The 13,651-nt window shown below is 42.3% G+C and overlaps 2 protein-coding genes across 5 annotated transcripts in view; both read left to right on the top strand.

Moving 5' to 3' along the window:
- Positions 1-13,651, top strand: part of vav1 (vav guanine nucleotide exchange factor 1) — a 36,630-nt gene that overhangs the window by 5,322 nt on the left and 17,657 nt on the right. The window contains exons 2-4 of one of the 4 annotated variants that reach the window (XM_082537669.1): positions 11,975-12,271; positions 12,526-12,621; positions 12,716-12,832. In XM_082537669.1, coding sequence (XP_082393795.1) covers positions 12,535-12,621; positions 12,716-12,832 — 204 coding nt within the window. In that variant the 5' untranslated portion in view covers positions 11,975-12,271; positions 12,526-12,534. Of the gene's footprint in view, positions 1-11,974; positions 12,272-12,525; positions 12,622-12,715; positions 12,833-13,651 lie in introns of those variants that run through there. The other 3 variants (XM_082537670.1, XM_082537672.1, XM_082537671.1) reach the window with 3 other exon arrangements.
- Positions 86-11,285, top strand: LOC309708919 (uncharacterized protein; the record flags this gene model as incomplete). The annotated part of the gene is made up of 5 exons (XM_082537270.1): positions 86-3,432; positions 3,519-5,965; positions 6,176-6,293; positions 8,592-8,862; positions 11,199-11,285. The coding sequence occupies exons 2-5, from the start codon at positions 4,987-4,989 to the stop codon at positions 11,283-11,285; spliced, it is 1,455 nt and encodes a 484-aa protein (XP_082393396.1). The 5' UTR covers positions 86-3,432; positions 3,519-4,986.

The following is a 13,651-nucleotide window of genomic DNA, read 5'->3' as shown; positions in this document are numbered from 1 at the left end:
ATAATTATCTTGGCAACTGGCACCAGTGAGTGTGTTCTTGTTTGCTGATAAGGCTGATTGCATTCAGCAAGGCCAATGCTGGCCAATACAGAGCCAGAATAGTTGTTGGAAAGTGAAAGGCTACCTGCAAAGGGGGAAAGTAAACAGTGCAGGATTAATGTCTTATTAGAACAAGACTTTTGAAGCTGTTTGGCCTCTCAACATAAAGGTTTGAAATCCCTGCTGAGCCGGGTGCTTTTCATTAAACCAGCATGTCTTCCTGTTTCCCTCCCTCTCATCTCTTTCTCTCACCGTAGCTCCTCCCAGCGAGGATGTTTAAAGGCGCATATGTAAGGGAGGCTGTATCAGTGTTTGATCGAGAACCCTCCTCGCTTTTTGATTCATAAAGGGGAACTTAAGGGATTTCAACATCTTCCATGATGGTGGTACAGTGCCAGGTTCTTGACAGGAAACATCCCCCTCTATTGTTGCGTGTGTACGAACCAAGACTGAAAGGGTTACATTGAACACATCTGTCTTTTAAGTATGGATGACTTTTAGTGAGGTGAGCCCAAAGAATACCAAGAGCCACAATCTGCCACTGTACCACCAGACTTCACAGTAGTTCATTTCCTCAGGCTGAAATCATCCTGCGCGTTTCACCATGAATAAAAGCTTTTTTCTTCTGGATGAATTATTTATTCCAACATTATCTTGCGTCTTGTTTTACAACCTAGTGCTATATAATAAAAGCATAATGAATTTAACATTATGAGAAGCAGCAGCAGGTCTGTGGACAGAGTGTGAATAGTCAGACGCTGCTGCTTACATTTTGGGTGCCATCATTTATTTGCATAGTCTGGTTTCAAGGCTTCACTCCACATTTGGACCAGTCTCTCCAGCAAGATATGAGTTTGATGTCCGTTTTGATTGAATGTGGATTGTGAGTTGTTTTTTTACTTTTAACATCCTGTGAGAATTTAGTTCAATTATTTATCTCAAAGTGCTTTTTGAGATTTTAAGGTAAACACCCTACAATAATACAGAGAAAACCTCCACAATCAGATGAGCCCCTTTGAGCAAGCACATGGTGACAGTAGGAAGGAAAAACTCAGTTTTAACGATATTGTATTACTGATACGGTTACACCCCAGGGATCAGGAAAAAGTTGTAGTCTTGTGACTCGACAGCATTAAATTCTGTTTAGGTGGTAAACTTCCTAATCTTCAGTGGAGTAAAGGTTATCATTTACCATAGTTTCAGTCATCCAGGTCATAGTAGTCTTGAGAGCTTAAAAAAAGGCAACTGTAGTTTCTCTGACAAACTTGCTACATAAAGGACGACAGTTGTTCCATTTGGTATTCATTTTGGTTTCTGACATTTTTTCCTGTGCATCTTTGCTGATTTGATTTAGGCCAACATGTGTGTACTCCTCTTCTTTTTGTCCTCCCTTAGAGATAATGTTCTTCTCCCATGGTGTAGAGGTCCTGATCACAGCTACTTTGAGTTCCAGTGGGTGATGAGAAATCCACTTTTTGTTTTGAGGACTGAAGAAGCCCTGAATGAATGAAGTATTTTCTCCAAAAATGACATCACAACCAGATACAAACTGGTTTGTCCCGAGGGTAAAACACAAGCTAAACAACATAGTGTTTGCTGTGCAGGGCAGTGAGGAGTGCTCGGACCTCTATGTAGATGAAACACCTGCTCTATAAACACAAGGTTCAACATAGAATAGCCTCGTCAACAGGAGAGGACTCCGCTGTACAAACGCACCTAAAGGACAAAGGATACTTTTGAGGATGCCACATACAGCCCACTTAAGTTAGCCGGACCAGTGGTAGTCTATTTTCTGTCAGTGTAAAGAATTTTAAATATACATTAAATCAGTGAGATTAAAAATAAAGAAGAGCAATTTCAAGAATGCACATCAGTCTTTCTACACAACAAAGAAATGCTGCTGCAGTGAATGAAATAAATCTGTCAGCTGTATAAAATAAATGTGTAAAACTAGAGAAAAAGCTCTGGTAGCTCAATGCACTCAATTCATTTAGTTATAAAAGAGAAAGTCTTTGTTAACTGACAAAAAACAAGCAAAAATTATTGTACAACGAGACCTTTTCTGTCATTTAAATTTCTGAATTTAACTGTTTATCTGTTACTTGATTACTTTGGTGCAGTATGAATGGCCATGGGAGAGTCTTTACCTGTAGGAAAAACTGTAAAACATTAAAAAAAAGTAGAGTTAAAAATCCAAAATTTATGCTGTCCTTCACATTTTCCAGAGCTATCCAGTGGGCTGGATCGGGCCTTATGTTTGACACCCCTGATCTATGTCCACTGTGAACAACCAGCGTTGAATACAGGTGGTAATTTATGACACCAGCTATCAGCCCCCGATGATGCAGTCTTCCCAGATGCTTCACCCCCACTCACACCTTGTGTCAGGTGACCTCAATAAGTCTCATGATGGCTTGGGGACAAGGTCTCACAGTAGGTTCGCCCTTAACCACTAGTGATGGTAATGGCCCATGTCTTTTTTTTCCACACCTTAGCTCATGTTATGACTAACATGATCAATAGTGGCTCAACGACCTGGTTCACCTCCAAAGGGGACAACGCCCACTAGGGGTTAAATACCTGGGACTCTCCATATTGCTTTTTAGAGCTGAAGAAGCCTCTTGGACGAGCTGTGAAACAGCCTTACAAACCTCCAGAAGATCTGCTGCCTTTTTTTTTATCTAGCTCTCAACCCAGGGCTTTAGGGTTCCATCATAATCACATCATTAGCACCCGTTTGAAATTTAAGATATGTAATAGCCTTGACTAAAACATGAGGGAGGTGCGTCATACCTGTGACAAAGTGGCTAGGACAGAATTCATTTGCCATTTGTCACTTGCGTATATTGTTATTCTGTGTTCTGTTATTTTACAGTCAGCCATAATGCTTTAATTTAGACAGTGCTGGTGTAACTTCTCTTAACACACAATATCCCGGGTTTTGTTTGTGGTAGCAGTAGTTACATTCTTTACATCCATGCATGTGTTTTAAAGCAAACACTACTAACTAGTGATGGGACGTTCTGTATCGAGACTTCGGAGCGTGTGTCGAGTAATGGAGGGGGCGTTTCCGCGAAGCGCGTATCGAGGCTTGCTTCATTTATGGGAGGAGCTGAAAATGATGACGTCCGAAGCCTCGCTGCCCGGCTGTACCACGTGACTGGTTCATGAAGTGGTTCGAACTTTGCCGCGAGATATGACAGCGATATAAACCCCTCAGACTTCATTCAAAATGTGGGTGTTTGATGGAGAGTTGCGGTTAGAGAGAGTTTGGAGACCGTTTGGAGGTTTATGAGAGTGAGGAGAGAAAGTCAGGAGAGAATGGAGCCAGCTAAGAAGAGGAGGATGTCCTCCCCTGTGTGGGAACATTTTGATTTTATTCCTCCCAACAAGGTATGTAAATTTCTACAGAAGATGTATTGTCATAATACTGATGGTGCAATACAATTTATGTTGAGCTGTCTTGACTTTTGTACAAGGTGAAGTGTTTGCTATGTGCCAGGGAGCTGGGATATAACAACAACACCTCATCCATGCTTAGGCACTACAGAGCTTTGCATGAGAATAAGAGGAACACCGATTGTGGAGCAAGACCAGGTGAGCCATCAAATGCAATGATAATATAGCATGCAGTAATGTTACTAAATGATATAACAATATTATACAACTGTTATAAGTTACGTGTGTGATATTTATATTTGTGCTTTGTCTTTATTGTCTTTCCTCAGGAGAACAATCTCAAATAGATGAAGACCTGGTCAGCATGGTGATTGAGGACTCCCAGCCATTTAGCATTGTGGAGGACAAAGGATTCAAAAGATTTGTTAAATCATTAAATCCCAGCTATGTTCTCCCCACTAAAAAGGACGTAAAAGCAGTGAAAATTTAGTTTTTACAGAATAAAATGTGAACAGGCAGGACTGAGGCTCAAAGCCTCAGTGTGTAGCTGTCCATACCTCAACGTTACAAAAGCACAACTACTGTCCACACCCCAACCACACCTCACCTCACAGTAAATGATCATTTCCATTTCAAGCATTTCCAAATAATCATTTCCCATACTGCCACTATAAATATACACAGTATACTGCCATCACTACAATATACATGTTTTACACACTCCTTTTGTTGTTGACATTTACAGGCTGTGTGCAAAATGCCACACTCTTCAAATTCATGCCAGCTATTATTTTTACGTCCAGTAGGTGTCCTGCTAGAGCAAATGAAGCTTCATGAAGCTTCGCGTTGGGGTGAACCAATTGGATGAAAAGCTTCAGTGCTTCATGGGGCTTCATCTGCCCATCACTACTACTAACCATCAGATCATCTGAATTTTCTTCTGTTTACAGGCACATGTCTAGTAAATTATGTTTCTTTATGTTGCTTTGGTTATACTTACCATGGTGTCCATGTTGTGCATGTTGTGCATTCAGGTCCTGTATGTGAGACGGGTGTATGGGAAGGGCCGCCCACTACTTCCTGTTTATATAGGGTCATGAGGTCAATGATTGGATCACTGGGTGTAACCAAATGGAGGGTTTTCATTTTGTATAGTATTGTTTGTTTTCTTTAAAGTAGCCTTTTGAGTTATATTGTATGCAGTGTTTTACTTTACAAACCATTTAGTTGAGTAAATGAGTTTGTCAGTTTCATGCATGACTTTATTCCTGTTCTTTGTTTAGAATTGTATTATTTGGTTTGACCTATTTTGTTCAATGGTAGGGACTAACGAGGTCAGGTGTGGGCAAAGTCTTGTATAAAGCCAGTGGGATTTTTGCATGCCTGATTGATTGTTTTATGGTAAAAGGGAGATGCTAGCAATAAAGTATGCTTAAAAAGAACTTCAATTGTCTGCTAATGCTATTTACTTATCACCTTCCTTGCTGCTTAAGTTATGCTACATCACAAATGGTGGCAGCAGTGGCTCCAGGCCAATAGGTTATAGCAATGCAGAAATCAGCCAAGTCAAGGAAACCTCAAGGGCCAACAGATTTTCCCCCAGAGGAGGCCCAAGATGATGGCAACCTGCCAGAAGCTACGGGTGAGCACAGCACGGAAGCACAAAGTCTCTCAGAGCTCTCAACTTTATTAAAAGGCCTGATGCAACAGCAGGCTGACCGTGAGGCAAAATGGGAGCAGGACAGACAACGCCAGGATGAACGGTGGCATAGAATGCAACACCAGTTCAGCCAACTGCAGCAGGAGGTCCAGTCGGAGCACCGGGAGCATCAGATGCTGTGGGAAGGTGCAGTAGCTGATTCCGGAGTGCCTCTGAGTTCCTCAGTGCGGCAAAAGGTGCAGCAACCTGTTCAACAGCGAGGAAACCCCCCTGAATCTTCCGCAGCACCACATTCATCCAATCTGGGCAGAGTAAGCGGTTGGAAAGGCCCGAAGATGCAGCCCTATGGTGAGGATGAAGATATTGAACATTATTTAACCACTTTTGAGAGGATTGCAACAGGATGTCAGTGGCCACAAGAAGAATGGGCACTGCATCTGGCTCCACTTCTTAGTGGTAAAGCACGTGCGGCATATGTTGCTATGGACACTGAAGAAACAATGGACTATGATAAGGTAAAAACCGCCGTTCTTGAAAAATTTGAAATAAGTGCTGAGACTTACCGAACCAGATTTCGCAACATGACGGTGAAGGACGATGAGACACCCAAAGAGCTGCGAACCCGCCTTAAAGACCTATATGAAAAGTGGATGCTTCCAAAGGAGAAGACAAAGGACCAAATAGGAGATGTCATAGTGATGGAACAGTTTCTCAGAGTTCTTAACCCAGAGCTGAGGACCTGGGTGAAAGAGCGCAACCCCACCACTTCAAAAGAAGCTGCAGAGATGGCAGAGGCTTTTCTTGCAGCCCGACGCCCACAAAAAGGGTACATGGTAGGAAAACCCAGTTCAGCCAATGTTTTTGTGGGTAGGTCCGGGGGTGGGAATGGGTACAAAGCTAAAAGCCCTAAACAAAGTTCCCCAATCACTAGCAGTAGCCGCGCTAGAGAAGTAAAGCAGAGAGGCCCGTTGGTGTGTCATGCCTGTGGTCAAGCAGGTCACTTTAAGGCAGATTGCCCAGGTCAGCAAGTCAGTAAGACTTACATGTGTCTTTCACCACAGTGTTTTGACTTGCTAGAGGAAGAAACAGAGTCTCTAGTACCCTCCAGTGATCAGGAGCACACCATCTGTGTTTTCATTGAGGGAAAACCGTGTGTTGCCCTCTTGGATTCAGGCAGTAGCCGCACACTTGTCAGGCAAGATTGCCTCCCTAGCGACACCACATTTTGTGGTAAAGTTAAAGTCTGGTGTGTTCATGGTGATAATGTTGATTATCCTATTGCCAATGTTTGCCTTCAAGTTAATGAAAAGGAGTACGTACTTACAGTTGGAGTAATGGATAAACTTCCCTACCAGATTGTGTTGGGCCGGGACATGCCAATTCTTGGGGAGTTATTAGCAAAGACAGAGAAGGACAGAGAAGAGAAGAATCTGCATGTTGCATGTGAAGGTCTGCTAGTAGTCACTAGGTCTGGTAATAAAGCTTCTCAGTCAGAGCCAGGTTTGAGTGAGTTGCCCTATGCAGACAGTGAAATTCCAGATATTGACAGACCAAGTAGGCCGCATATAAAGAAAAGTAAAATGCAGAGAAGACAGGAAAAAGTGAGGGGGACAGAAATTGCTGAGTCACTTCCTGAACCAGAGATCGATGAGCTCCTGGTTGTCCCGAGCAATATTGTCCAACTCCAAAGGGAGGACCCCTCTTTAGCACCTCTGTTTGCTAAGAGCACCCAAGAATCAGCACAGATTACAGACAGAGTACGGGAAGTATTCATTGTTAAGAATGAACGACTATATCGTCGTAGCAAAGTTGGTGACCAGTTGGTTGTTCCCAAAAGCTTAAGGCCTGTAGTCTTGCAGTTGGCTCATTCAGTTCCTTGGGCAGGCCACTTAGGACATCTTAAAACCTTTTCCAGAATGGTAACTCGTTTTTTTTGGCCACAGCAATTTTCAGACACTGCCCAGTTTTGCAAATCATGTCCACAGTGTCAGTTGACAGCCCCAAGTAGGAAAGGAGACAGAGCCCCACTCATTCCTATGCCTGTAATAGACGTCCCCTTTTCTCGTGTTGCCATGGATATTGTCGGCCCATTGGAGAGAAGTGGTTCAGGGCATAGGTACATTCTAGTGATTTGTGACTATGCAACAAGGTATCCTGAAGCTTTCCCATTGAGAAGGGTCAAAGCCCGCCAAATAGCTAATTGTCTGATACAGATGTTTTCAAGGGTGGGTATTCCCAAAGAAATCTTGACAGACCAAGGCTCAAACTTCACTTCCAACCTGTTGAAAGAAGTCTACAAACTTCTGGGAATTACCGGAATCAAAACGAGCCCTTATCATCCACAAACTGATGGACTTGTTGAGAGGTTTAATAAAACCCTGAAATCAATGCTGAGGAGGTTCGTAAGAGAATCGGGAAAAGACTGGGACCAATGGCTTCCATTTTTGCTTTTCGCCTATAGAGAGGTACCACAAGCATCAACTGGATTTTCTCCGTTTCAGCTCTTGTACGGCCATAATGTCAGAGGTCCACTGGATGTACTTCGGGAAGCTTGGGAGGAAGCTAGCCCTGAAAAACAGTGCTCTTCCCTCTCTTATGTGTTGAAAATGAGGGACAAGCTTGAACAGTTTCAGGAACTGGCTCATTGTCACCTAGTAAGTGCCCAGCGACGTCAAAAACAGAACTATGATAAGACAGCTCGCAGGAGGACCTTTAAAGAAGGACAAAAAGTGTTGCTCCTTTTGCCAACCACTGAAAGCAGTCTCTTAGCCAAATGGCAGGGACCATTTGTGATAAACAGGAAAGCAGGTCCTGTCACTTATGAGCTCAACATGCCGAATCGTCGGAAAAAGCAACAGGTGTTTCATGTCAACATGTTGAGGGAGTGGATTGAGAAGCCAGAGCAATCACTTCAGTTGTGGGCTCGTGTTGTACTGCAGGAAGAAGAGCCTCAAGAGCAATTCTTTCCCACCAGTACTGAAGAAAAGCTATTTCCGGATTTGAGCCATCTATCACCAGAACAGCAGGAGGAGCTCACGGCCATAATGCCACAGGAGCTTTTCAGCACAAAGCCAGGCTACACCCATCTTATTCAGCATGACATACACCTGCGTTGTTCGAATCAACCACCCATCAGGGATACCACCTCCAGAGTTCCAGCAAAGCTAATGCCAGCATTGAAACAGGAGGTGGAAGAAATGCTTGCAACAGGGATTATAGAGCCATCTAGAGGTGAGTGGTGTAGCCCTGTGGTACTCGTCCCCAAGAAAAATGATGCAAGACAGAGATTTTGTGTTGACTTCTCAAAACTTAATGCTGTCTCTGCTTTTGATGCATATCCTATGCCAAGAGTGGATGAATTGATTGAGCGCTTGGGTAATGCCAAGTACCTCACAACACTCGACCTTTGTAAAGGTTATTGGCAAGTCCCCCTAACAGAGTCCTCAAGGGATTTAACTACATTCAGGGTTCCCAGCGGACTTTATCGTTTCAGAACTATGCCTTTCGGACTACATGGAGCTCCAGCCACGTTCCAGAGGCTGGTGGACTTGGTTCTGAAAGGAGCTGATGGCTATGCAGCAGCGTATATTGACGACATTGTGGTGTTCAGCGAGACATGGGAGGACCATGTGAAACATCTGGCTGATGTCCTGCAACGCATCAGAACAGCTGGACTAGTCATCAACCCTGGGAAATGCCACATTGCACAGACCGAGGTGGAGTACCTGGGATACGTCATTGGGGGTGGGGTCATCCGCCCTCAGGTGAGTAAGGTCGAGAACCTTGCCTCTTGTCCTCCTCCGACTACAAAGAAAAAGTTGAGATCCTTCCTGGGTTTAGCTGGCTGGTATCGTCGTTTCATCCCTAATTTCTCTACCAGATCAGCTATTCTTAGTGATTTAACTCGTAAATCATGCCCCAACAAAATTAAATGGACTCCAGAGTGTGAGGCTGCATTCATGGATTTGAAAAACTGTTTGTGTAATGAGCCTGTGTTGCAGTGTCCAGACTTTACGTGCCCGTTTATTGTACAGACTGATGCTTCAGGAGTTGGGCTGGGAGCTGTGTTGCTGCAAGGTGATGGAGAGGACCAAAGACCTGTGCAGTACATAAGCCGTAAGCTCTTCCCCAGAGAAATGAAGTATTCCACAATTGAAAAAGAAGCTTTGGCAATAAAATGGGCTTTGGACACTCTGAGATACTATCTACTGGGAGGTGAATTTGTGCTTGAAACCGATCATCGAGCTTTACAGTGGATGAGCAGAATGAGAGACACCAACGCAAGGATCACGAGGTGGTATCTTTCATTGCAGCCATATTGTTTTAAGATTCGATATAGGGCAGGGAAAAAGAATGTTGTGGCAGACTTTCTTTCCCGTTCCTATGAAGAGTAACGGACTTAAGGGGGGGGGAATGTGACAAAGTGGCTAGGACAGAATTCATTTGCCATTTGTCACTTGCGTATATTGTTATTCTGTGTTCTGTTATTTTACAGTCAGCCATAATGCTTTAATTTAGACAGTGCTGGTGTAACTTCTCTTAACACACAATATCCCGGGTTTTGTTTGTGGTAGCAGTAGTTACATTCTTTACATCCATGCATGTGTTTTAAAGCAAACACTACTAACCATCAGATCATCTGAATTTTCTTCTGTTTACAGGCACATGTCTAGTAAATTATGTTTCTTTATGTTGCTTTGGTTATACTTACCATGGTGTCCATGTTATGCATTCAGGTCCTGTATGTGAGACGGGTGTATGGGAAGGGCCGCCCACTACTTCCTGTTTATATAGGGTCATGAGGTCAATGATTGGATCACTGGGTGTAACCAAATGGAGGGTTTTCATTTTGTATAGTATTGTTTGTTTTCTTTAAAGTAGCCTTTTGAGTTATATTGTATGCAGTGTTTTACTTTACAAACCATTTAGTTGAGTAAATGAGTTTGTCAGTTTCATGCATGACTTTATTCCTGTTCTTTGTTTAGAATTGTATTATTTGGTTTGACCTATTTTGTTTCAATGGTAGGGACTAACGAGGTCAGGTATGGGCAAAGTCTTGTATAAAGCCAGTGGGATTTTTGCATGCCTGATTGATTGTTTTATGGTAAAAGGGAGATGCTAGCAATAAAGTGTGCTTAAAAAGAACTTCAATTGTCTGCTAATGCTATTTACTTATCACCTTCCTTGCTGCTTAAGTTATGCTACATCACAATGCCCTTCATCAGTCACGTCTTCTCTTCTGTTTCCTGGTCTACATGAATCAGCTCACTGTCCCGTCCATATATTTTAAACCAAGACTATGCCACCATAAGAAGAAATACCCATAAAACCCTCCCTCTGTGAACGCTTGGGTCAAATGTGTGTAACGCCTAATGTTGCTCAATCATCAGTAATGCTATTACTGTAATCCTGCAATTTCATCTTGTGGCCACAGTGGTTGCTGTTCACCATAAGTTAAACCGACTTTTCTTGCAAAACAGCTCTTCCATACTTCTTTTTTCCCCTTCCAACTCTAACCTAGACACTCAGATCATTTTGACACATTTCCTGCCACCTCAGAACAGAGATTTGAGTGAAAAGTTATCGGCCATTTTAAAAATAAATGCATATTTGAAAAAAAGCTCAGCAGTCTCCAAGAAGCCATACCACCAGCATAAATTTAGAAAGATAAATCTGATATTTAAAAATACAGATAACTCACAGTGGAAAGCGTTCCGGACTTGAATAGACCTGTTAATATTGCAACTTTATAGTTCTGAGGAAAGGATTGTAATCTAATTTTATCTTTATTATGATAAGTAACAGTAACTACAATGCCCCCCAAATTGCCAAAATCAACAGTGTTTACATTTTTATGTGGCTCTATCTATTATTTACTATGTGACAAATTTGTAGTCATGTGCACAACACTGCATGAAAATTCAATGTGTGGATTTTGCATATTATCCTTGTGACTGCATAGGCTCTCTGTCTGGGTACTTTGACTTCCTCCCACAGTTTAAGGGCTTGCACGTTAGGTTAAGTGGTGATTCTAAATTCACTGTAAGTGTGAAGCAGAGTGTGAGCAGTTGTCTGACTCTCTGTGTCAATCGTCCTGTAGACTGGCAAGCTCTTCATGGTTTACCAGCTTCCTGTCACTCTGAACTGGACAAACCGTCAAAAAAACATAGATGGCATTGAAATTTGAAATCAACAGTTGTATGTTTTGAAAGTAAAATGTGCAAAAGCCATTCCATTTCCTTCTCATATATTGGATGGAGTAAAAATGCAAAGTACCAGTGGAAGTACTTATATGGATAACAATATCCCAAAATTGTACTTGACTAAATACTGCTCTCCTGCTTTATTGTTAATGAGTGAAGGCTTAAATTACTGATATCACTAGACGGTACTTCCACTGTTTTTAGTCGCACAAAAAGAAATTCGTAAAGATTTAGTTTGAGATGTTACATCTGAATGAGTTTTGATTTTGGGGCGTCTCAGCTGTGAATTTTTTTTTTTTTAAGTGCCAACATGAGGGTAAAATCACCCCTGGGTGCTGTCAGAGTGTTTGAGGAGATGTTTCATTATTCATTAGGCAGCTCGAGGATTTTCCTTTGATAGACAGTGTGTCTCTCTGCTGTTGAGCTTTAGGACAGATTAAATATGAACTCTGCAGTGTAATTTTGAATTTCACAGATTTATTGATGTGTGTTTGGTTCCTGCAGCGTTTTACTGCCACAAAAGTGGATAAAAAATCCTTATTGAGGCGAAATATCAGTGCGTAGATGACTAGACAAGTAATGTTTCTTTGTTGACAGTCCAGCGGCTTACTTGCTGCTTTTCTGTCTCATGTCTCACATACATTTTCATCAAGTCTCACTCTTTTTTTATCAGCTTGTGCCAGTTGTCACAACAGCAGCAGCAGCAGCTTTTTGAGTGTGTATGTGTGTGTGTGTGTGTGTGTGTGTGTGTGTGAGTGAGAGAGAGAGAGAGAGAGAGGGTGCGTCAGAGGAAAAAGGAAGTTGCGGGAAAAAAGTTAAAAGCCTTCAACACAGTGCAGCTCTGCAGAACACCCACCACGGAAGAACGACAGAACAAGAGCGCCGAAGTCTGAAAATGAGATAATGAAAGGAAGACAGGGAGGTTAACATCAGAAAGAACACATAGAAGTGCCGGGAGGAACCAGTGAAGGTAAGGACCGATGGTTAAATGGTCCTGCGTTGATTTGGACTCGTACGATCAGGTTTACTGAGACAGCGGCAACTTTTTTTTTTGTTGCATTGAGTTTCAACAAAGGTGTTTCACTGAATGACGGCGTGATAGGGATTGCTGAGTGTCTGCTGTGCGCCTTTCTGATTGAACATTCATTTTGCTCTCCATTTGATTGAACGCCGCATGTCTAAGTTCTGTCTGTGTGTTTGCCCTTTTTTCTATTTTTCATTCAGAAAACCAAGATGGAGCTGTGGCGGCAGTGCGCGATGTGGTTGATCGACTGCCGAGTTCTTCCAGAGAACCACAGGGTCACTCTGGAGGGTGCACAGGTAAATAAGCAGCGACACATTCATATTCACCTGTGTGTGAATACACAAACTCGTTTCAGTTCCTCAAATTAATTCTGTGTGTGCGCTATGACAGGTGTGCGACCTGGCTCAGGCTCTGAGAGATGGCGTGCTGCTCTGCCAGTTGCTCAACAACCTGCTGCCTCAGGCTGTCAACCTGAGAGAGATCAACCTACGCCCACAGATGTCGCAGGTAAGACACAATGCCAGAGACACACACATACGCACTCACCCAGACTTTTTCCTGATGCATTTCCATAGGACATTGCTATTGTTACCACCATGGCTTACTGAGGCCCTGATGCTGCATGATAGGAAAATGCTTCAGTCATTATCGGTACATCCGGGAGCATGTAGTGATCAGGATAATGATAATGAAGGAGAACAAAAGGAGACAACTAGAAGACAAAGAGAAATAATAAATAAATGTTTAAAAAAAACTCTAAAATTTTTGTTATTTAATTATCTCTTTATACACAGGGGTTTTGTCAACATTTTCCAATTTAAAAATTTATTCTTCACTTTTATAGGATTTGATGATACCAAATTGCTGCATTGTAATCCAGAATAGTCACAGCTCAGGAAAATTCAGGATTTGTGCTCGAAGCAAGACTCTTTGTGATATGTCAACTATTTTCTTATTTGACAATTAGAAACTTTTGGACTCATATGAACGACTTCGAAGCACCGTAATCGCACTGGCAGCTGGAAAGTGCTTTAATTTGATCATATTTCTACAGAGTATACTCCACAAGGGATATGATAAAAATACTTTCACCTCTTATCGTTTCTCCTCACTTTGAATATGCCTAATATTTTGTGTATACCTTTGTTATAGACAGTCAAATGAGAAAACTGATACCATTCTATGGTTAGCTTAGCTTAGCATAAAGATAAGAAACAGGCTGTTTGTGTGAAATGGGAGCAGAAACAGCTGACTTCAGTTTTTGCAGAGATTTCACAAACTACAAGCAATGTTTTTGAGGTATGGCATGTGGTTAGGTGAACCTTT

Source organism: Aulonocara stuartgranti (assembly GCF_965226115.1).
Source record: "Aulonocara stuartgranti genome assembly, chromosome: 6".
In the NCBI taxonomy this organism is placed as follows: domain Eukaryota; kingdom Metazoa; phylum Chordata; class Actinopteri; order Cichliformes; family Cichlidae; genus Aulonocara; species Aulonocara stuartgranti.
This window is presented reverse-complemented; position numbering and strand designations above follow the sequence as displayed.